Source organism: Peromyscus eremicus, chromosome 4 (assembly GCF_949786415.1).
Source record: "Peromyscus eremicus chromosome 4, PerEre_H2_v1, whole genome shotgun sequence".
Taxonomy (NCBI): Eukaryota; Metazoa; Chordata; class Mammalia; order Rodentia; family Cricetidae; genus Peromyscus; species Peromyscus eremicus.
This window is the reverse complement of record NC_081419.1, coordinates 113,920,731-113,943,548: the sequence shown is the minus strand read 5'-3', so window position 1 is coordinate 113,943,548 and position 22,818 is coordinate 113,920,731. Positions and strand designations below refer to the sequence as shown.

The window sequence follows — 22,818 nt, the reverse complement described above, 5'->3', positions numbered from 1 at the left end:
TTAGGAGTTATGGAATGAAGATGGAAAGTTTTCTTATTTTGTTAGGGACCCTTCTCAACAATTGAATCTCTTCTTTCAAAGTATGCCGTGATTAGTATTAATGAATGAAAAAGACTTCAGTTGGGCCTAATAAAAATGTTTCTGGCTAACTCTGGTGACTTATCAAAATCCATTAATTTTTTAAAGAGCTATGTACTCTTTAAAATTGTAATAGTTTGCTAACATTTCAAACTCACTTAGTATGTACCTTAGTAAAGTGTGTCTTCATTATTTCTAATTGGCTAGGTTTTTTTTTTTGTAGGATTGTTGATATAACTGAATATTCATGAATATCTTAAAAAACAGAATAACTTAGAAGAGGCATCATAGGACTTCCTCAGGTGTCTTTTTTACATGCAATAAAGCTATTTGCTCCTCTGACCTTGTTTTCTGTAGTCCTGTAATAATAGATAGGCATTAATTAGTTCCAGTTCTTCAGTTTTTTGTTCTGTTCCTCTCCCCTCCCTTTGGTGCTGGGGACTAAACTCTATCACTGAACTATATCCCCACCTTAATTCATTTAAGTTCTGAAAATCTTGTATTTGGGTTCAATTTGTATTAACATTTATGGGAAGTTCATATTCTTCTTGTGACTTCCATGTGTAGATTTATGTCATTGCCTACCTTCTCAATTATTTGTCATGGAAAGGAAGGTTAACACAGTTAAATAAAATTTATTGAAAGTAAAAGTTTTGTCATATTTTCACTTAATGTTTGTTTAGAATTGAACAAAGGACAGTAAAATTTGCAGACTTACACCCATAAAGTCTACCTCCTGTATCCTAAATAATATGCAGAGAAATGGTAAATTGGCAAGCTGAAGAGAAGATGGAGGGCAAGTCCCAGGTTCACTGACTGATGTACGGTGTAGGAGTATAAGCAGACATCCGAGTTGATCACTGTATTAGCCTTTTCCCATTGTAATGAAGTAGCAGAAACTGAACTTCTTAGAGAAAGTAGTGAACTCAAGTATTTGGAAGTTCAGTAGTATGGTACTTACTGCTCTTGCAGAAGACCCATATTGGGTTCCTATCACCATCATGATAGCTTATAACACCTGTAACTGCAGATCAAGGGGATCTGATGTCCCCTTCTGGCCTCTATGGCATTACATGCACATACATACACATAGAGCAATCATACACATTAAATAAATCTTTAAAAATGTGAAACTTGTTGTCAACATTTAAATATTAAGATAATCATATAAAATATGGATTTATAACTTCTATTTAAAAAAAGAAAATGGAAATCCTGCCAAATGGAGTGTGGCTTTTTCAGGGCTACAGTCTGCCAGAGCCGAAAGACAGCTGGCTCTTGAGTTTAGAGCTTTTGAGTGTGGCTAACACTATTTCACTTTAAGGTATAGCTGAAAATAATGAAAATAATCTTGGATTAAAATGTCAAGTTTACCTTGTTATGAGGGCTAAGAAAATGAATTGGTAGTTTGACAGTAGTTCAGTGCTCTTAGGGGCTGAAAATGGTTATAAAAAGAATTTCTATCAAAACTTAAGTAGCGCCGGGCGGTGGTGGCGCACGCCTTTAATCCCAGCACTCGGGAGGCAGAGCCAGGCGGATCTCTGTGAGTTCGAGGCCAGTCTGGACTACCAAGTGAGTCCCAGGAAAGGCACAAAGCTGCACAGAGAAACCCTGTCTCGAAAAACCAAAAAAAAAAAAAAAAAAAAAAAACCAAAAAAACTTAAGTAGCTTATTACTTTTGAAATGAATTCTAAATCAAATGAATAACTTTTCAAAAACACCAGTTGCAGCAGCTTGAACCATTACCCAAACGTATCTCCATAGAGTTTTGAAGCTGCAGCTAAAACAGATCGAAGTACTTGGAGCTCCAGATAAGCTTGAACTAAATTCTTGATTCACTTGGAGTCTCCAGTAAAGTACTGTGCTTAGTATTTGTGGTGAAAAATGTACCATGAGTCCAAACACATTGCCTTCATTTCCATCTTTGTTTTGCTAACCTCTAAAGAATATTTAGCTTCCCACCATTTATCCTGTCTTTATTCCATTACTCAATAGAAAACATGTTAGTGCTTCATACAGTGTTTGTGATTATTGTATGTAAACTATGTCACTAATGATTGCCTAGAAAACTTTTATGTTACCTACCGGTCATTCTCATTTCAGTCTTTGTTCTGATTCACATCTTTCTCCACTGTAGGGTGAATCTTGCTACCTTAGTGATCACCTTTGCAGTGTTTCATAATTGTTGTGTGGCTGTTTACTTCTTATTTCCTGTGTGCTAATGTTGATAGACTACAAATTTCCTTAAAATGGGATTGACAGAGAGAGTGAATGAAGTGAAGCAGCTTAGGGAATCGTTGAAATGAGTTGCTCAAAGTGAGGACATGGTCCAGCTACCCATGTGTAGTGGCTTATTAAGAAAAAAAAAAAAGAACATTAGATTTAACTCATATGTTTCAAATGAGACTCTTTGGAGGTGGGAGAATTGAGAATTTCACTTAATGATTATTTTGAGCAGACAGACTGATTGGATCCACAGTTGTAACAGTCTTAAAAAACTTCAGTTGTTTTATTCTAAGAAATTTGCATTGTGGTTTTAGAGCTGTTTATTGAGTATAGTATATATGCTAGAAAGTAAGCATGTTTATTGTTTATGGATAACTGGTAATTTTTCATAGTGAACATAGCCCCGTGTCTGTAACACCTGGACCAGGAAACACAACGTTTCTGCCCCTCTAGAAGGTCTCAGTGACACTAGGGTAAAAATATTTTGTGAGTTATAAAACTTGACATATGTAGAATCATTGAATATATGTACTTTTGTATCTTCTTTTGTATGTTTAGTCCAGGTGGAAGTCATACGACAGTTTGAAAAACTAATATCAGTATGTTCACAGTGCTTTGTAGACCATTTTCTATCTTGTTCCAAATATTTTTATTTCTATAAAGAATCCTCATACACCTTAGGCAGTTACTCTTTATTTGCTTGTCTTCTATCAGATGGCGACTCATGGTCTGTTGTTTCTCTCTATGGATGTATCTGTTCTGGATAATTCATATAACTTAAATCATACCTTTTGTGCCCCCTCCCCCCCCCACACACTTAAGTTCAACTCCTTTGAGGTACTTCCATATTGCAGCATCGGTCAGTACTCCATTCCTCTTTCTGGAGGCCTAGTCAGCATTGTTCTTGTACATACTACAGCACTTTCATCCATTCATCCACTGATGACTGTGGGGCTGTTTCTACCTATAGGCTATTGTAGACACCCTTGCTGTGAATAGCCCTGCAAAGATATTGAATACTTGATTTTAGTTTCTTTGTATATTCACCGATAGGTAGACTTTCTGGGTCACATGTTAATTGTATGTTGAACTTTTTGTGGATCTATTAAGCTGTTTTCCATAACTACAGAATGAACCATTTATCATTGCAGTAATAATGTATGAGAATTGCTTTGCATCCATGTTATTATGTTTTTTCTTTTTTCCCTTTGTCACTAAGGCTGTTCTTGTGGATGAGAATTGTGTCTTAGTTAGGGTTTCTATTGCTGTAAAGAGACACCTTGAGCACGGCAAGTCTTATAAAGGAAAACATTTAATTGGAGTGGCTTGCTTACAGTTCAGAGGTTTAGTCCATTGTTGTCATGTCAGGAAGCAAGGTAGCACGCAGACAGACATGGTGTTGGAGAAGGATCTGAGAGTTATTACATCTTGATCCAAAGGCAACAGGAAGTGAACTGAGATACTGGGTGTGGCTTGAGCATATATGAGACCTCAAAGGCCACCTCCACAGTGACACACTTCCTCCAACAAAGCCACACCTCCTAATCCACTTTCTATGAGCTTATGGGGACCAATTATATTCAAACTACTACAGTACCTTATCATTATTTCTTTATTTCCCTATAGAAATGATATTCAGCCTATTTTTATGTGTTTGTAGGCCATTTGTATGTTTTTTTGGGAAAAATACCTGTTGATGTCACTTCATATCTTTTACCCATTTAAAATTTTTCTTTTCTGATCATTCACAGTTGTGGAAGAGCTGTATATATTCTGGTTATTAGATTACTTAAAAATTTAAATTACCTTTTTCTTTATTTTGTGTGTTGGGACACATGTGCCATGGCGTCTATAGGTCAGAGGACTGCTTGTGGGAGACAGTTCTCTCCTTACACCCTGTGGATCCAGTGATTGAACTCTGGTTGTCAGACATGATGTCAGGCATCTTTACCCACTGAGCCATCTTGCTGGCTCTTGGATATTGGATTATATTGTAAATTTAAGTCTGAAATAAGTCAGAAGAAACAAAATAAAAACTAAGCTATGGACACCTTTGTGATTTGCTTGTCTCCTGTTTAGCTTTCTGACCATGACCTATCTTCTATTTAGATTTGTAGTTTTATATTCACTATTGTCTAATATGCCATCCAATTTATTGTTAGTCTACATAGCCATGATTTCTGAATCTTTGTAGTTGCAGATCAAAAACATTCCAACTAAAATTTGCATCTGTACTAACTAAGTGTAGCTTTTCTTGTCATTCCTTAAATGGTACAGTGTAACAACTATATTATATTAGTTATGTAGCCAAATTGGCTTTGAACTCATGGAGATTTTTCTGCCTCACCTTCCTAAGTGCTAAGATTGTAGGCCTGGGCCATTATACTTGACATTATTTTTGAGAAAGTTCACTGTTCTTGGCTTTTTTTCTTCCTCTTTTCCATATATATATTTAAAGTGTTTGAGTATTTGCCTGCATGTGTACATGTGCATGACTGGTGCCCTTGGAGGCTAGAAGATAGTTGTCAGGGACAAGGACAGAATCTCTAATTAGTGGAAAAATACAGACCCCCAATAAGACAGGGAACTAGATCATCTTACAGTTAGGTTGCCTAGCAACAGGGCATTGAGTCAGAGCCCTTGACCCTTTCACCCTGTAAACATCCTATACAAACATCCTGTTAGCTTGCCCCACCTTATGCAGATGACAGCTTCTTGCTCCCCCCACCCTGCAGGAACTATATAAACCCTCCTGCAGAAAAATAAAGTTACACCTTGATCAGAATCTTAACTTGATGTATTTCCTTTGTGTCTCCTGTCCCTATCATTCAGTCCTTAGGGTGGTCGAGAACCCGTTGAAGCACTGCAGGCCGGGGCAGATAGTGTGAGATTCCCTGGAACTGGAGTTACAGATGGTTTGTGAACTGCCATGAGGGTGCTAGGAACTCAACCCAGTTCCTCTGCAAGAGCATCAATTTCTCTTAATTGCTAAGCTTTTTCTCCAGCCCTCTCAGTCTGGCTTTGAATATGTGTGTCCCTCCTATCTTAGCCTTCTGAGTATTTCAAGCAGGAGCCAACAAGTCTAACAAATATGTGTTATTCAAGGTTCATAAACTTTTTCTTAATAATACTAGGTGATACTGGGGATTGAACCCAAGACCTCGTGCATGCTAGGCAAATATTTTACCACTGAACTACATCTTCAGTCTCAATGCCACTTTATATAAGGGTTTAGTGTGGTGGAGGTGTTCTAAAACTTATCCTCTTCAGATACCAGAGGACATCTGTATTTCATTCTGTTCCTTGCTCTGCCAACTTCTTCTCTTTCTTGGTACTGGATATGGAACACAGGGCCTTGACAGTATTAAGCATATGCTCTGCTACTGAAGGCATCTGTCTCCTATAGCTGGAATTGAGGCTACTTGTTGGGAAGAATATATTCTGTTTTGTGTATTGCTATAAACCCTATGATTTATCTCACTATTTAGCAAACTTGGGTCAAAAAGCCAAATGAGCTTTCTCCCTATTTTTGATGGTCTGTAAACTTGTAATGGTTTTTAGTTTTTAAGATGATTGAAACGAAATCAAAAGGAAACTGATATTTCATGATACTAGAAAATTATATGAGATTCAAATTTCAGGGTACAAAATGCAACTTCTTTGGGATGCAGCCATGCTCACTTATTTGTGTATTTTTTCTGGCTGCTTTTGTACCTCAGTGGCAGAGTTGAGTAGCTGAAGCATTGTGTGGTCCACAAGTCTGAATCATTTAATATATCTGGCCCTTTACAGGAAAAAAATTGCCTGGCAGTAGGTATCCAATAAATATTTGTTGAATGAATGAATCCTAACCTATACTACTACAAAGGAATTTAAATAGGGAAACTTTCAATTATTTAGTTCTTGGAAATTTGAGCTTAAGTGGTTGTTAAATATGTCCCCGTGTGTGTGTGTGTGTGTGTGTGTGTGTGTGTGTGTGTGTGTGTGTGTTGGTATTTTTTTTTTTGTCAGTGACTCAATTTCATTAGCCACCCTTCATCCTGTAGGATGAACCATGAACCAATAAGGAAATACTAGAGAGTTAATAATTCTTGAAACAGTCTTGGCTAAGATAGGCATACTGCATATTTTTTTTTTAAGTTTTTGTCCGTCCCCCTGCCCCCTCTCTTGGGATGGGTTCTGATTATGTAGCACAGGCTCGTCTGAGGCTGCATTTTTCTCATTTTAATTTGAAAAAAGCTATGATGGAAAATACACCCTATTTTTATTACTTTTTTTTTTTTTCTATCCTGGGATCAAATTCAGGGTCATGCACACACTAGGTAAATTCTATGCCACTGAGCTATATTTACATACCCTATTACTCTTAGAAAGATTCATGAATGTTTGTTTTAAGACTGTGTCCCACTTGTTACTTTAAGATGAATAAAACTACTTTGCTGTCAGTGGAGGCAGTAATTAGAAGAATTTCAATGGAATACTTAATTATGTATGGGTAAAGATTATATATTCCCCCATGTTTCATTAATTTTAAACTGTGCTTGTTGAATTTACACTTGAGATAGAGTGTGAACACTAATGTATTAGTGATCTATCAATGGACATTTGACATACTTTAACAGGAATATTGGTGATTGGACAGATAGGACCATTTTATATAAAATAATTTTATATTGTACTAGTTTGGTTTTCATATATTTGAAAACTTAATTGTATCTGTAAGAGTTGTTTATAAAGGTACATAATAAATCCCCCAAGGTACAGTAAACCCCGTAGCTGTGCAAACTCCTTATTTTGTGCTTTTATTAAAAGACACTAAGTAGTGGGTAGTGCAGCTTTTAGTTTTGAGTGAAAAAGTAGTGTTACAGCTTTTTGCCTTGGCTGGATGCTGCCTGCTTTTGCTGTAGGAAAAGCTGCCCTGTCATGGTAGTAGAGTAGAGCCTGGCTTGCCACTTCTTTCATCCTTTCCTTCAAAGGGACATTTCTAGTTGAAGTCTTTTTTTTTTTTTTTTTCCTTTCTGGAATTTCTCTGTAGGAATGTCACATAAGAATGAGTGTCTAGCTGGCTTACGGGGTGATAGTTCACAATAATCATTATTCTACTTTACCTGGTTATGATCAACTGCTATTTAGTCATTCTATAAATATTTACCATGTGTGAATGAAACATTGCTTTAGACTCTGGGATACAACACCTAAAAAGACAAAGGGGCTTATGCTCTATGGGACGAATTAATAACAAAAATTAAGATGTAAGCTGAGTGTGGTGATGCATACTGTCTTAGTTAAGTTTGTCTTAGATAGGGTTACTATTGCTGTGATGAAACACCATGACCAAAGCAACTTGGGGAGGAAAGGGGTTATTTGGCTTGTACTTCCTTATCTGTTCATCACTGAAGGAAGTCAGGACAGGAACTCAAACATGACAGGTACTTGGAGGCAGGAGCTAATGCAGAGACCACAGAAGGGTGCTACTCACTGACTTGGTCCCTATAGCTTGGTTATCCTGCTTTCTCCCAGGACCAGCTACTCCAGAATGGTGCCACCTACAACAGGCTGGGCTCTCCCCCATTAATTACTAGTTAAGAAAATGTCTAAAGGCTTGTCTACAGCCCTATCTTATGGTGACATTTTCTCAGCTGAGGCTCCCTCCTTTCCTATGACTGGGGTTAATAGTCGTGAACCACCATGTTAGTGCTAGGCATCTAACCTGAGTATTCTGCAAGAGGAACAAGTGTTCTTAACCACTGAGTCACCACTCCAGATTCCCTAAACTTATTTTCATTATGGCCCTATTTTAACATTTTCTCACCCTTTGGAGACACGGTCTCATGTAGCTCCAGCTACATGCCCTAACAACCCATTGTTTTGTACAGGTAACTCATGCTAAAAAGATCATGTTTTCTTTTCATTTTTTTTTAAAAAAGATATATTACTTGATTCTTTCTTAAAAATTTAGTTGCTCTTTATTTCTTTTCCTCGCCTACTTGTCTTGCTACAATTGTCTTGCATGTTTTTGAATAAGAAGTACCGAGAATGGATATTCCTGTTGTGTTTGGACTTGAGGGAAAATTATTCAGTCTTTCCCCTTTTCCCCATTTTTCAATGTTAGCTTTAGACTTTTTGTAGATTTCCTTTATCATGGCAAGGATGTTGTTTTCTGTTTCTAGCTTACTTAGTGTTTTTTGTTTGTTTGTTTGTTTTTGTTTTGTTCTCATGAAAGGGTGTTGTAGTTTGTTAAGTACTTTTTCCCTAATGTCTCTTGACATGATTATTTTATTAACGTGGGGTATTTTGATTGTTTTTTTTTTCTTCAGATATTAAACCAGCCTTACCTTCCTGCCATCCTTCTTGTGCATGATATAAACACTTGTTCATATTCTGCTGGATTTGGTTTGCTTTTGTTTCTTTGATGATTTTGATGTTAGCATCTATTAAGTATAAAGTATATTGGCCTCTAATTTTCTCATAATATTTTTGTCCTTTGTCATCAGAGAAGTACTGATATTGCATGAGTCTTAGAAATTGTTCTCTTACCTTCTAGGTTTTAGAGGGTTTATGAAGGATTGACATTAATTCTTTTTTTATGACTAATATTATTTAAATTCATTTTTTTTTGTTTTTTAGGATTCTCCTTTTACAAATGCAGGAATGGGATCTAATCTAAATCTCTTAGGAGAAATTGAGTGTGATGCCAGCATAATGGATGGAAAATCCTTAAATTTTGGAGCAGTTGGAGCACTGAGTGGTATGTGGTCATTATGATATAGTCCTCTTATTTGAAAAACTGAGTCTGTTACCATTCCATACCTTCTGAAGACTTATTCCCACATTTTTAATCATTTTTGTTTAGAAGAATGCTGAAACAATTATTATTCCTCCTTTACTAAATTAAGAGCATAAAATCTTAGGTATAAACAGTTTTAAAGAAAGCCTCCAATACTAGGAATGTAGCTTAGTTGGTAGATTATTTTCCTACCGTGAACAAGGCCTTCACTCTGAATTCCGACACTGAAAAACAACAATAACAAAAAAGCAAACACAACAAAATTAAACAGAGCAGTCTATGACCAAGTTTGGTTAGAAGGACACCCCTCTTCTCTAGTCCTAAAAGAGATTATGGACACTTAACACTAATTCACAATATTCTATTAACTTTGCAATTTGAAATATATTTATATTAACATTAATACATTTAGGAGATATAAATAAAATTTACTTTCAATTCCAGAAAACTCTCCTTTCTATCCCTCTTCTCCCCCTGGTTATTAACCAAGAAAAAAATCTGGGTTATTTATATAGTAGATAAGTATTCTGTGAATCTGGTTGTTTTTAAAAAATGAATGTTATTTTGTGTGCATGATATGAATGTGAGCACATGTGCTGTGTGCCACTGTGTGCATGTGGAGGTTAGAGGACAACTTTTTTTTAAAATTTTTTATTTTATTTCTATTTTATAATTAATTTAATTTTACATATCAGCCATGGATTCCCCTGTCCTCCCTCCTCCCACCCCGCAAGAGGACAACTTTTAAGTGTTGGTTTTAAGACTGGAGGCTACCTGTCACAGTAGCTCTGGCCAGTTGTCCCATTTTTTTCCTCACATCTCACCTCAGGAAAGCTGAGATCACAGATGCATGCTGCACCGTCCATCTTTGTATGTGTGTTCTGGGACATTAATCAGGTCCTCAGCTTTGTATAACAAGCATGTTTTCCTGCTGAGCCATCTCATTGGCCCACACACATATATTTTAATGAAACAGAGTTTTCTCTTTTTCTTTTTTCCCCCCTCTCCCTCTCTTCCTTCTCCCTTTCCTGTTCTTCCTTTGTTTAAAGCAGTCTAATTATATAGCTCAGGCTGCCCTTGAGCACAATGTAGGTGGGATCGTTGTTGGGGGCCCCATCATCTTTTTGGAGACTTCAAAGGTCATGGTTCAGCCGGGCGGTGGTGGTGCACGCCTTTAATTCCAGCACTTGGGAGGCAGAGGCAGGCGGATCTCTGTGAGTTCGAGGCCAGCCTGGTCTCCAAAGCGAGTTCCAGGAAAGGCGCAAAGCTACACAGAGAAACTCTGTCTCGAAAAACCAAAAAAAAAAAAAAAAAAAAAAAGGTCATAGTTCACTGCAGAAAGCTTAAATATCTTAAATGTCATATGCAGCAGATCTTGGAGAGGTTGAATAAACCCTGATTTGTTAAGTATATCTTGAGTATACAAACTTAATTTCTAGTTATCTGATTCAGACTCACCCCAAAATCATGTGTAGGAAGCTAGATTAAGCCCTTTTCTAGAATTAGTACTCTATATGACTATTAATATCATAATAGAAAGTATATATATGTATATTTTAATCTTATAAATTTTGAGATAATATTTATACCTTAAGAAAAATTTTAAAGAGCCCAAATAAAACCAAAGGATTATGAGATTAGCTGCAATAGAACTGTTTCTTTATTTTGGTTTTTCTTTTGTTCCATTCGAGGTGTCTTTTCTGACATGAGATAGAGATTTTGAATTTCCCTTTAACAAGCATGCTTGGGTTTAGAGAAGTAGAGAGCCATGCTCCAACTTCAAAGCCAGCTTTAATTTTTAATTGAACTGGGACTACAAAAAGACTATTTGCCTTATATGTCTGTAGAGAAGAGCAGAAAAAAACATTTGGGAAGATACATGATTCCCCCCCCCCCCCCCAGGATTTGTCTATGTAGCTTTGATGCTTTCCTGGAACTCACTCTGTGGCCCAGACTGGCCTCGAATTTACAGAGATCTTCCTGGCTCTGCCTCCCGAGGGCTGGGATTAAAGGTGTGTACCACCACTGCCCGGTCTGAAATTTTATCCTGTTGGAAATGTGCTATATCATTAGGCCAATTTATTCTTTTTCTTGGGGCACTTTATTTATTTATTTTTTTTTTGGAGATGAGGACTGAACCCAGGGCCTTGCACTTGCTAGGCAAGCACTCTACCACTGAGCTAAATCCCCAACCCCTTGGGGCACTTTCTGTGGATGATTTGTCCTTTTTCTTCAGATGTCTCATTTGTCCAGTGATCTTCAGATTCCTTAGTTGGATGCTTTTATTCTCCTGGAAAGTCAAAAATAAAACCCTGCCCCTACCTTAACTTTGGGGGAGTTTCCTTTTTGGCAGGTTATATCTGATCAAATGGAAGGCATTTGTTAGTATTATGCGTTAGATTGAATGGTCACATTGTTTAATGAATTATTGCCTCTTCTAATCAAGAGGTCTCTTCTGTTCGAATCTAGTCTTTATCAATTTTGATAGTATCCACAACTTTTCTTCTTTTGTGGAAACAAAAGAAAACATCTTTCCCAACATAACACATATCCTGGTTTTTATTCTTAGATCAACAACATCCTTAAAAGTATACAGGCTGATTTAATTCCTCATTTTTTTCTATTATTCAGTGTCTCTCTGCAGCTGTCATTCCTTTCTTATTAGCATTTACAAATTTTAAAGTTAGTAAAGCATTGTGCAGTCCATCTCTGGGGGTTTTTATGACCCCTTTCTGTTAAGCATATCTTTTAGAGTGTGATTAGATCTTTCTATAACTGCTTGCCCTGTAGAATTGTGTGATATACTTGTAATATGCTTTATGTTACAATATGCAAAGAACTGTTTCATTTTACTAGAGACATATGCTGGAGCATTGTCAGTCTTAATTTGTACAGGTATCCCCATGATGGCCATAACTTTTAATAAATGTGTAATTACAGAATCGTGCTGGAGAGATGACTCAGAGGTTAAGATCATTGGCTACTCTTCCAGAGGTCCTGAGTTCAATTCCCAGCAACCACATAGTGGCTCACAACCATCTATAATGAGATCTGGTGCCCTCTTCTGGCTTGCAGGCATACATGCAGGCAGAATACTGTATACATAATAAATAAATAAATCTTAAAAAAATTACAGAATCAGCCTTTTCAGAAACCAAAGCTGTTGCCCATTGAAATCCTGTCTACGTATCCATGCTATGGTGTACATATTTTAATTTTCCAAATTCTGCAAAATGAAACATATTCGTTTGCCAAATATCTTTTCTTTGAGTACCCTTTGGGTTACTTCCTGAAGGTAGTGGAGTTTGGTCATACAAAGAACAAGTAGGACATTTCCTTGGCTTTTTGCCAAGTGATAGAAAAATCTTTTTTGAAAGCCTTGCTACATCTTTTTAAAAATATTGCTTATTATTATTCAATAATTTTAATTAAAAAGCCATTTTAATATTTCTGTGAATGTATTGTTTTGAGTTTTCCTATGAATACTAAATGCCTTTTCTTCTACATATACAACCTTTAGAAATCCTTGTTGTAAAGTTTTCATTTATAACTTCTTAACATTTTTATTGGTTATTCTTTTTTATTGCTTTGTAGACATATTCTGTATATTTAATTAAAAACCCCTTTTCAGATGCATATATGATGGATATTTCCTTCCAGGATGTTACTTCTTTTTTCATCTCTTAATGCTGTCTTTGAGTGAACAAGTTTTCTATTATAATTCATTTAAGGTTCAACTTTTTTAACTTTTTATTTTATGTATGTGGTGTTTTGACTGCCTGTATGTATGTCTGTGCCCTACTTGTGTGCAGTGCCTACAGTGGCCAGAAGAGGGCATTAGATACCCTGAGACTGGAATTAAAGATGGTTACGAGCTATATAGATGCTGGGATGGAATCCAGGTCCTCAGAAAGAGCAGCCAGTGAGTGCTCTTACCTGCTGAACCATCTCTCCAGCCCTTACTTTTTTCTTTCTTTCTGTAAACAAACAAGAAACAAACAAACTGGCTAGTTCTTACTTTTTTAAGAAGTTGAGAAGTTGTACTTATCCAAAGTTATGAAGCCAATCTCCCTTATTTTATTGTATAAATTGTTTTTGCCCTGAGCATTTAGGTTTGTTTTTTTTTTTTTTTTTTTTTAAACCAAGTTCAGACTAACTTTTGTGTGTGTTATTTTTGATGGGGCTTTGAAATGGCTTATTGCCCTTTATTGAAAAGATATTCCTTTCCTTACAAAATTTAATTGGCAAGTTAGGTGAAGTTCATGAGAAATGGCTTATTAGTGTATTCTGTCATAGTTGGCCTTGTACTCCAGACCAGGTATTATTTTCTATATTTGAAAGGGTTTGTGTATTATAGAAATAATTTTGTTGGGAATTATTCTAAAATACTATTTTTTTTTCCTCTGAGAGTCTCATTACGTAGCTATACCTGGCTTAGAACTCAATATGTAGACTTGGCATTCTTGGTTGGCAGTTTTTTGATTTCAGGGCTTGATCCATATCATTCCTTGAATTCTTGACACTTAGAATTGTTAAGAGATCCAGCATTTCTATGTGCTTATCTTTGTAGGTGAGTTGGTGCTTTCTCTTACAACGGCTCTTAATATTTTTCTTTGTTTTTGTAGTTTTGGCAATTGTAATAAATCTCAGAGAAGATAATAATAGAGAATCATAAAGAGGAAGGAAATGAAGAAAGGGAAAAAGAGGGAATAAAATAGGACAAAGATGAAAAGTATATGAGTTAGAGGTATGAAAATGTCATAGATAGGTGCAGAAAAAGAACAGCATTGAAACCTGTGATGCCTGATGAATGCTAAAACAAAAACAATTTCAAATACAAAGGTGAAAATTTTACAAAATGCAAAACTATGAAATAAGATAGAATAAATATATCATCAGTTACTGTATCTTTTTTATTGTGATGAATATGATTTACCCTACCCCATTATTATTTTTCTGTGCATGTGAGTGCATGTGTGCATGTTCATACATGTGTTGGTACACATATATGTGAATTTGTGTGTGCATATATAGAACCCAGAGCCTAAACTTGGGTAACATTTCCCTGTGGTTGATATATTGTGCACCCCAATAAACTTATTTGAGGGTCAGAGAACAGAATAGCCACTATATTAAACATAGAGGTTAGGCAGTGGTAGCACAAGCCTTTAATCCTAGCATTCCAGAGGCAAAAATCCATCCGGATCTCTATGAGTTCAAGCCCACACTGGAAACAGAGCCAGGCATGGTGACACACACCTTTAATCCCAGGACTTGAGATCTCATGTTTTACTTTGGAAAGAGACACGCATTTAATCCGAGAAAGTAATGGCAGGAAGCAGAAAGGTATATAAGGCATGAGGACCAGGAACTAGAGGCTTTTAAGCTTTTAGGCTTTTAGCAGCAGTTCAGCTGAGATTCATTCAGATGAGAACTCAGAGACATTCAGTCTGAGGAAATAGGATTGGTTAAAAAGTTGGTGAAGTGAGGTTAACTGTGGCTTGTTCTTCTCTGATCTTTCAGAATTTATCCCAATATCTGGCTCTGGGTTATTGCTAATTATAAGACCTTTTAAAATTCATGTTATATTTCCCAGGCATCCTCTACTTTCTTTTTGAGACAAGGTCTTTTATTGGCTTGGAACTTGCAGAGTATACTAGGCTGGTTGGCCGTGGAACCCTGAGGATCTGCCTGCCTTGGCTTCCCCAGCATTACCATGGCAGTCATTTTAAAAATGTGGGTTGTAGAGATTGAGTTCAGGTCCTTGTGCTAGTGTGGCAAGCATGATACAAGCTGAGCTAGCTCCTAAGTTATATTTTGCAGCTGATATAATTTAGGAAGAGCATTGCAAATCTTTATGTATACGAAAACAAATGGCTCCAGAATGTTTTTCCTGCTGGGTTAGGTTCCTGCACAAGGATTAGCTTTCTCTGGAAGTTTCCTAATCCTAGATATGGATTGCTCCACCTCTCCTGTGCAGAAATGTTTTTATTTTCATGCAGTTCCAACACTTGATACTTGGGGATAGTTTCTACACAGCTAAGTGTTTACCACTTTAAAGGTGGTGGGACCTAGGAGAATGCAGCCTAACATGAGGTGGACTAAAGTCTCATGCAATAGCCACCTTTATTCAGAGCCTCAGACAATTTATACTCTCAGGGTTAAGAATTCCATGTGTAAAGTATACAGTCACAAGGACAAGCTGCATGTGATAAAAATATGTTTTTCCATAGAGGCATATAAACAAATAACAATAGCCAGTTGTAATGAATAATCAATCTAAAACAAACTCACTCCTATCTGCTGCCCTTGGGCCTTCCCAAGAGCATGAAGGCACATTCCAAGAACAATTCCATGTTTTTGAAGAAACTGAGGTTGTAAGACTGTCTTTGTTAGGGTTTCTGTTGCTGTGAAGAGACATAAAACCATGGCAACTCTTATAAAGGAAAATATTTAATTGGGGCTGGCTTACAGTTCAAGAGATTTAGTTCGTTAGCCTCATGGTGGGACATGGCAGCATGCAGACAGTCATGGTGTTGCTGAAAGAGCTGAGAGTTAAGACATCTTGACTTGCAGGCATCAGGAAGAGGTCTGAGACATTGGGCATGACTTGAGCATATGTGAGACCTCAAAGCCCGCCTCTACAGTGACTCACTTCCTCCAGCAAGACCACACCTATTCCAACAAGGCCATACCTCCTAATAATGCCAATCCCTTTGGGGGCCATTTTCTTTCAAACTACCACACAAGACTTTTGTCTTGTTTTCTAACAAGCACTCAGAATTCTCCTCACAGGACTCCATTTTTGGATTTTGTTCCGACTTCAGAGGAAACAGTCAACAGAGTTAACAGTCCACAGAATGATACTGTTTCTTTTTCTTCTTCCTCACCCTTCTTTCTCTTCTTCTTTGTCTTTTCTCCTTGTTTTTTTCTTTTTGTTTTTCTGAGACAGGGTTTCTCTGTGTAGCCCTGGCTGTCCTGGAACTCACTCTATAGACCAGGCTAGCCTTGAACTCACAGAGATCTGCCTGCTGCTGCCGCTGTGTCCCGAGTGCTAGGATTAAAGGTGTTTACCATTGGCAGAATGGTTAAAAAGTCTTTACCAGTTTCATGTTGACACTGGACTAATGTCCAGAATATACAAAGAACTGAAGAATTTAAATACCAACGAAATAAAATTGACAATCAGTAAATGAGCAAATGAACCAAAGGTATAGTTTTCAAAAAAGAAATACAAATGCACAGTAATTAAATGTTCAATATCCCTAGTTATCAGGGATATGCAAAATTAAACTACTTTGAGAGCACCTCACCACAATCAACATGACTATTGTCAAAAAATATTACAGCAAATGTTGGAGAAGATGTGGAGAGAAAGAAACCCGTAATCACAGTGGGGGTGCAAACTAATACAGCCATTGTGGAAATCTGTGTGGATAGTTCCCAAAAATTAAAAATAGAACTACCATATTACCCAGCTATTTCTCTTCTGGGATACACTCAGAGAAATCCACACTCAACCACAGAGATATTTACATTCCCATGTTTATTGTTGCTTTATTCTCTATAGCAAAGAATTGGAGTTAACCTAGTTGTTTTTCAACAGATGAATAGATAACAATTTAATATATATACATATATATGTATATATGGTAAAATATCACTCGGCTCTAAAGAAAAATCAAGTTAAAAATTGCAGAAAAATAGATGGACATAGAATATATAGTATTAAGTGAGGTCACAAAATGTCAGAAACAAAAAAAGTATGTTCTCTTCCATATATGGAATCTAACCAATAATAGATGTATATATGTACATGTATATAACATGAAGAAAAGGGAACCAGAAAGGCTAAATATAAGAGGTATGAAAGGATTAAATGCAGGTAAGGGACATGAGTTATGAAAGAGGATGTAAAGTTAATTGTTTTTCTAGTTCCAATTCTTTCATGACTCTTGTTTTGTGAGGCAAAGTCTTACTCCATAGGCCAGGTTGGCCTGTAACTTATTATATATCCTAGGTTATCCTCATACATGTGGTAATCTTCCTGTCTCTGTATCTCAAGTGCTGGGATTATAGGTGTGCTCACATTTTCCACACATTGTTTGGTGTTCCATGTTCTGGGGTGAGTAGGTAGATGGATGGGACACACTTGTATTTACCTTTACTGCCTGGGCTCTCCTCCTATCAGGAAAGGACCGTGGCTGTTTTTCTGCCCATAGTGTACAGTTCTTGCCTGAATATATGTTAGATGTATAACATATTACGTCTTTGTTTAAAAATTGAAACGCTTACAGTCTCAGGTCAGAGTTCCCCAAAGCCAGTGGTTCTCAACCTTCCTAATGCTGTGACTCTTTAATACAGTTCCTCCTGTTGTGGTAACCCCCAATCATAAAATTATTTTTGTTGCTTCTTCATAACTGTAATTTTGCTACTGTTAATGAATCTTAATGTAAATATCTAATATGCAGATGGTCTTAGGTGACCCTTGTGAAAGGGTCATTTAACCCCCAAAGGGGTTATGACCCACAGGTTGAGAACTGCTGTCATAGACTACATTTAAAGTTTTTATTGTATTCATGTTAAATTTGTGCTAGTGCATGTGGTGTCTGTAAGAATTTCCAAGGTATTTTAAAGTTGTCTTAATTGAAACAGCAGAAAACAAAGTGGAGAAATGTGAAGACGTTTCTGATTTCTTTTTATGCCAATTTTATTTTGTAGGAATCAAGAATCCAGTTTCAGTTGCGAACAGACTCTTGTGTGAAGGGCAGAAGGGCAAGCTCTCTGCAGGCAGAATTCCTCCCTGGTAACCACTTTGTTCCTCTTGACTTCTGTCTTGGGTTATTAGTGTTTGAAGGCTGCTTTAATCCACAGGGGATTGATGCTGTTGGTTCTGTACCAGCGGTCATGTGAATTTAGACTAAGACATACTTTGTTCTGTAATGGTGGCATGCTCTACAGTTGATAAGCTCCAGATGGAATAGAATCTCATGGATCAAAGGAGGTTGGAGTTAATTTCTGGATCTTTGTGTTATTGATTCTCAAGAGGATTTTGTGTCTCCAAGTGATGAGTTAGGGTTATTTTGTTGTGAAACTCAGAACCTATCATAGATACTGGAGCCTAGTGTCTAAAGTAATTAGTTTTGGGACATTCTTAGAAAAATATATATTGCATATTGTGAACAGTCATGATGCAGCTATTATCCAATAGTAATAATTAATAATGTCTTATCTTTTACCTTATTCTTCTTACTGAAAAGAGATGAAAAGGATAAATGTTCAGTAGGACAGACTTGCAAGTTAAGGGGATTCAGTCTTTGATGATGGTGTCATCTTAGTCATTGTGGTGGGAAAAAGATATACTAAGTAACTTGTGCTGGGCAATGTGTCTATATCATGCAAGAACAGTAAGTTCATCACATTATTCAGAAAAGTACAGTCCAAATTTAAAGGTTAAAAACTTGGTTGGAAAGATGTATGATTCAGAGGTTAAGAGCACTTGCTTAAAGAGGACCCCAGTTCAGTTCCAAGCACCCATATGGTGTTTTATACTCATCTATAACTCCAGTTGCGGGGGACCTGATTCCCTCTTCTGACCTTTATGTGTACCACATACTTGGATTGTATGCATGCATACATGCAGGGAAAATATTCATACATATAAAATAAAAGTCAATCCTAAAAAAGGTACAGTATAATATTTTCTTGGTAGAGTATAAAGCTGTAAACAGCCTAAATGTCTCCCAGTGATGAAAAAATTTGCTTTCTAGACCTGTTACTAAGTAGAAAAAAGGAGGAGACATTTATACTAATTTACTCCACAACACACTATCTTTGAGTAAATGTTTACACAAAGTTTAAACTCTCAGAAATGTAAAGGTTGAGGAGTTCAAGCTCACAGTTCTAGCCTGTCTGGGTTTGGTGTGGACTTGCTTTTTGCCTTGCAGTTAGTTGCTTTTGTCCTTCACTGAAAGTATATGGGAGAGGGAAGGGGAGGAGGAGCTATAGAGGTGTAGATGGGGAGAGGAGGGTAAGAAAGAGGAAGATAGAGGAAAAGAGGAGGAAGAAGAGGGGAGAGGAAGAGAGAAGTCAGAGCGAGCGAGAAAGCAAGAGGAGAGAGCATGAGAGAGAGAGTGAGACGGGGAGAGTGAGTAGGGGGTTGAGAGTGCCGTTTCTTCTGTTAGTACAGTAATACTTGTCATGGAGACCCGACCCTCATGTGGTCTCTCTCAGTTTATAGCAAGATATCTTTACATTGTAGAATTAAAAATAAAATGAAAGTTAACTTATCTTTTCTTTCTTTTTGATTTGTTGAGACAGGGTCTCACTGTGTAGGTCTGGCTGGCCTGGACCTTGATTTATAGGCCAGGCTGGCCTTGAACTCACAGAAATTTGTTGGCCTCTGTACCACCATGCCCAGCTATAGTTTCTTAAAAAACAACAGCAAAAACCCTGCAAAATAATATGCTGAACTAGTTGCTACCACTTAAGTTAGGGAAAAAAACATTACCAAAAGATTTGAGGCTATCTAGACTGAAGTTTTCTTTCTTCCTTCTATTTTTGGTTGGGCCTTGTCATATAGCCAGACTGACCTTGAATTTGGGATCCTCAGCCTGTTGATTGCTGGGAGTACAGGTATAAACCATCATGCTTAGTCAACTAAAGCCTTTCTAGTGCAACCTCACCTTACACACTGCCCCAGAGCTCTATGCTGAGCTGTGGAGTTCCTATGCTAGTAACAATTGTCCTGAATTGAAGGTTTTCTCATTCTCAGATGTCTTTTGTATTATGTATTTTCTATTTATACATAAAGATATATGCATTACATAGTTGTATTTTCTAAGACAATATAATAAATGTGCATTGTATTAACTTTTCTATTTCTGCAATGAGACATTGTGATCAAGCGGTTTACAGAAGAAAGTTTAACTGGGCTTACTGATCCAGAGGATTAGAGTGACAGAATGAAGGCATGGCAGCAGAAGCTGAGAGCTCACAGCCACAAGCAGGAAAACAGAGGGAGCTAATTTGAAGTGGCTTGAGTCTTTTGAGTCCTTAAAGCTTATCCACAGTGAAATACTTCCTCCAGCCAGTGTACACATCCTAGTCCTCCATAACAGGCACCAACTGGGCACCATGTATTCAAATGCTTGGTATTTATGAGGAACCTCTCATTTAAACTACCACATGTGTGGGTATATCAAACACTTCGGAATGGTTATATAACCCACTATGATTACCTCATAAAGAAAAGGAGGAAGGATGAAACAAAACAAGGGAGTTGCCAAAGGGAGTATAACACCTTAATATTTTACAAGGACATTTTTTTCTTAGAATGATCTCATCTGTCCAGGCTGAATCAAACTCCATTGGGTGTATGCACCATATTTTCTTTGTATGCTTATCTGTTGTTGGATCTAGGTTACTTCCACATATTGACTATTGTGAACAGTACCGTAATAAGCATGGTTGTTTAAGTATCTCTTTGGTATGCTTGCTTTGATTTGTTTTGGGTATGTATATCCCAAGGGATGGTATGCCTGGATCATAGGGCAGCTCTACTTTTTATTTATTTATTTATTTATTTATTTATTTATTTATTTATTTATTTATTTATTTATTCATTCATTCATTCATTCATTCATCCATTTATTTATTGTGATTCTATCTCACTGTGTAGCTCTGGCTGGCCTAGAATTGTGTATGTAGACTACACCACACAAGCTTTGAACTCACAAAGGTCTGCCTGCCTCTGTTTCCCAAGTGCTGGGATTAAAGGAGTGATCACCCATGCCTGGCCTATTTTTGTTTTTGTTTTAGAGGAACACCTCTATTGATCTACATAGTGGCTGCACAAGGTTTCATTCTCATCTACAAGTGTGTAAGGATTCCTTTTCCCTACATCTCCAGCAGTACTTGCTGTCATTTGTTTTCTTGATAATAGCCAGTTTGACTGTGATGAAACAGACTTGAGAAGCAATCTTAACTTACATTTTCATGGTGACTAAGGATGTTGAATTTTTTTCCCTTTGGATTTTTGAGACAGGGTTTTTCTTTATAGCCCTGGCTGACCTGCAACTCACACTGTAGACCAGGCTGGCCTCAAACTCGCAGAGATCTGCCTGTTTCTGCTGGGATTAAAGACATGTGCCACCACCATCTGGCCATATATATATTTTTAATGTGCTGTGGATATTGGTGAAATTATTAAGGCCACTCCACGTAGTTAAAAGGAGATTTATTTAATGGCGTAACTTACAAATTAAGGGATAGGTAGGTCGCGGGGTCTGGGGAAGGTGTATCGCAGTCCAGCGGTGTCCTCTGGAGCTCTGCTTGGCCCACCTCCACCATCCAGGGTCCCGGAACGGAGAGAGCGCTCCCAATTCAGATCTCAAAGTTTAATGTCCCACTTAAGGTCTTTGATTCATTTTAAATTAATTTTAGTCATGTCAGATAGATTTTATTTTATTATTTTACTTATGAAAATATAGGTGTTCCATACTCTTTGTTGAAGATGCTCCCCTCCCCCGTTTTGTGTGTGTGTGTGTGTGTGTCTGTGTCTGTGTCTGTGTGTGTCTGTGTATGTGTGTATATGTATGTATGTATGTATGTATGTATGTATGTATGTATGTATGTAAGACATATCCATGATTAGATGTAGCTGTAGTTATGGGAGTTTATTTCTGGGTTCCTACTTAGCCACATGATTATGAATATAAACATTGACACTATAGTTATACTCTTGCTAAATAGTGATGCTAGGTAGGTTATGTTTATCAAATGGATTTGTTGTTCTGATGTGTGGTCTTGCTATGTTGCCCAGGCTATCTTAGAACTGTTTATCTTAGGCTGGCCTCAGACTCCTTCTTCTGTCACCTAAGTGGAAGGATGGCAGATGTTTGTGACTATGCCCTGCTATCGTGTTTTTTTTTTTTTTTTTTTTGACTTACAATGTTTCTTTGCCTCCTTGCTTTGCTAGACCTTACATATACTAGGCAAATATTATGCGCTAAAACTATGTTCCATCCCAGTTTAGGACATTTTCCTGTATAGTAGGTGTTCTAGTTTGCTTCTCTGTTGCTACAGTAATCACTGACCAAAAGCAACTCAGGGAGGGAATGGCTTGTTTGGACACCACTTCCATGTCACAGTTCATCACTGAGGTAAGTTAGAATAGGAACTCTAGCAGGAATTGGATGTAGGAAGTAAAGTAGAGACCTCGGAGGAATGCTGAATACTGGATTGTTTTCTCTGGATTAGTCAGCTACCTTTCTTATAATACAACCTAGACTCACTCACCCAGAGATGGGACCACCCACAGTAGGCTGGGCCCACCACCATTGACTAACAGCTAATCAAATGCCTCACAGTCATGGCCCCAGGCCTGTCTGAAGGAGGTACCTCCATTGAGGATCCCTCCTCCTGGGTGTGTCAAGCTGAAGCTAACTATGACAGTAGGTATATCTTTCTGCAGTAGGTTGAGGAGCAGCTGTATTTGGCTTATGTATAGTTCTCTAACTCCCTGACTTCTCAATTTTACTTTTCATTTTCTTTGTTTCATTTGGAAGTTTCCTTGGCTTGTGGTTTTCAATCTCAGTTGTTCTTCTTTGGTATCTGGTTACCAGAAAATCACATCCAGTCAGTCTAGTTTATCATTTCTGACTTGTAGTTTTTTCCATACATTAGATTTGTATCTTTACAAAAGGCTTCTGTCTTCCTGAATGTAT

At 37.3% G+C, this 22,818-nt stretch overlaps 1 protein-coding gene across 5 annotated transcripts in view; it reads left to right on the top strand.

Moving 5' to 3' along the window:
• Tasp1 (taspase 1) overlaps nt 1-22,818 on the top strand; it is a 262,299-nt gene that overhangs the window by 37,463 nt on the left and 202,018 nt on the right. For all 5 annotated transcript variants that reach the window (XR_009378907.1, XR_009378908.1, XM_059261514.1 and 2 more), the window contains 2 exons: nt 8,932-9,052; nt 17,813-17,897. Coding sequence is in view for 3 of the 5 variants with exons in the window: in XM_059261514.1 (XP_059117497.1) it covers nt 8,932-9,052; nt 17,813-17,897 (206 nt within the window). In the remaining 2 variants the exon portion in view is untranslated. The remainder of the gene's footprint in view (nt 1-8,931; nt 9,053-17,812; nt 17,898-22,818) is intronic.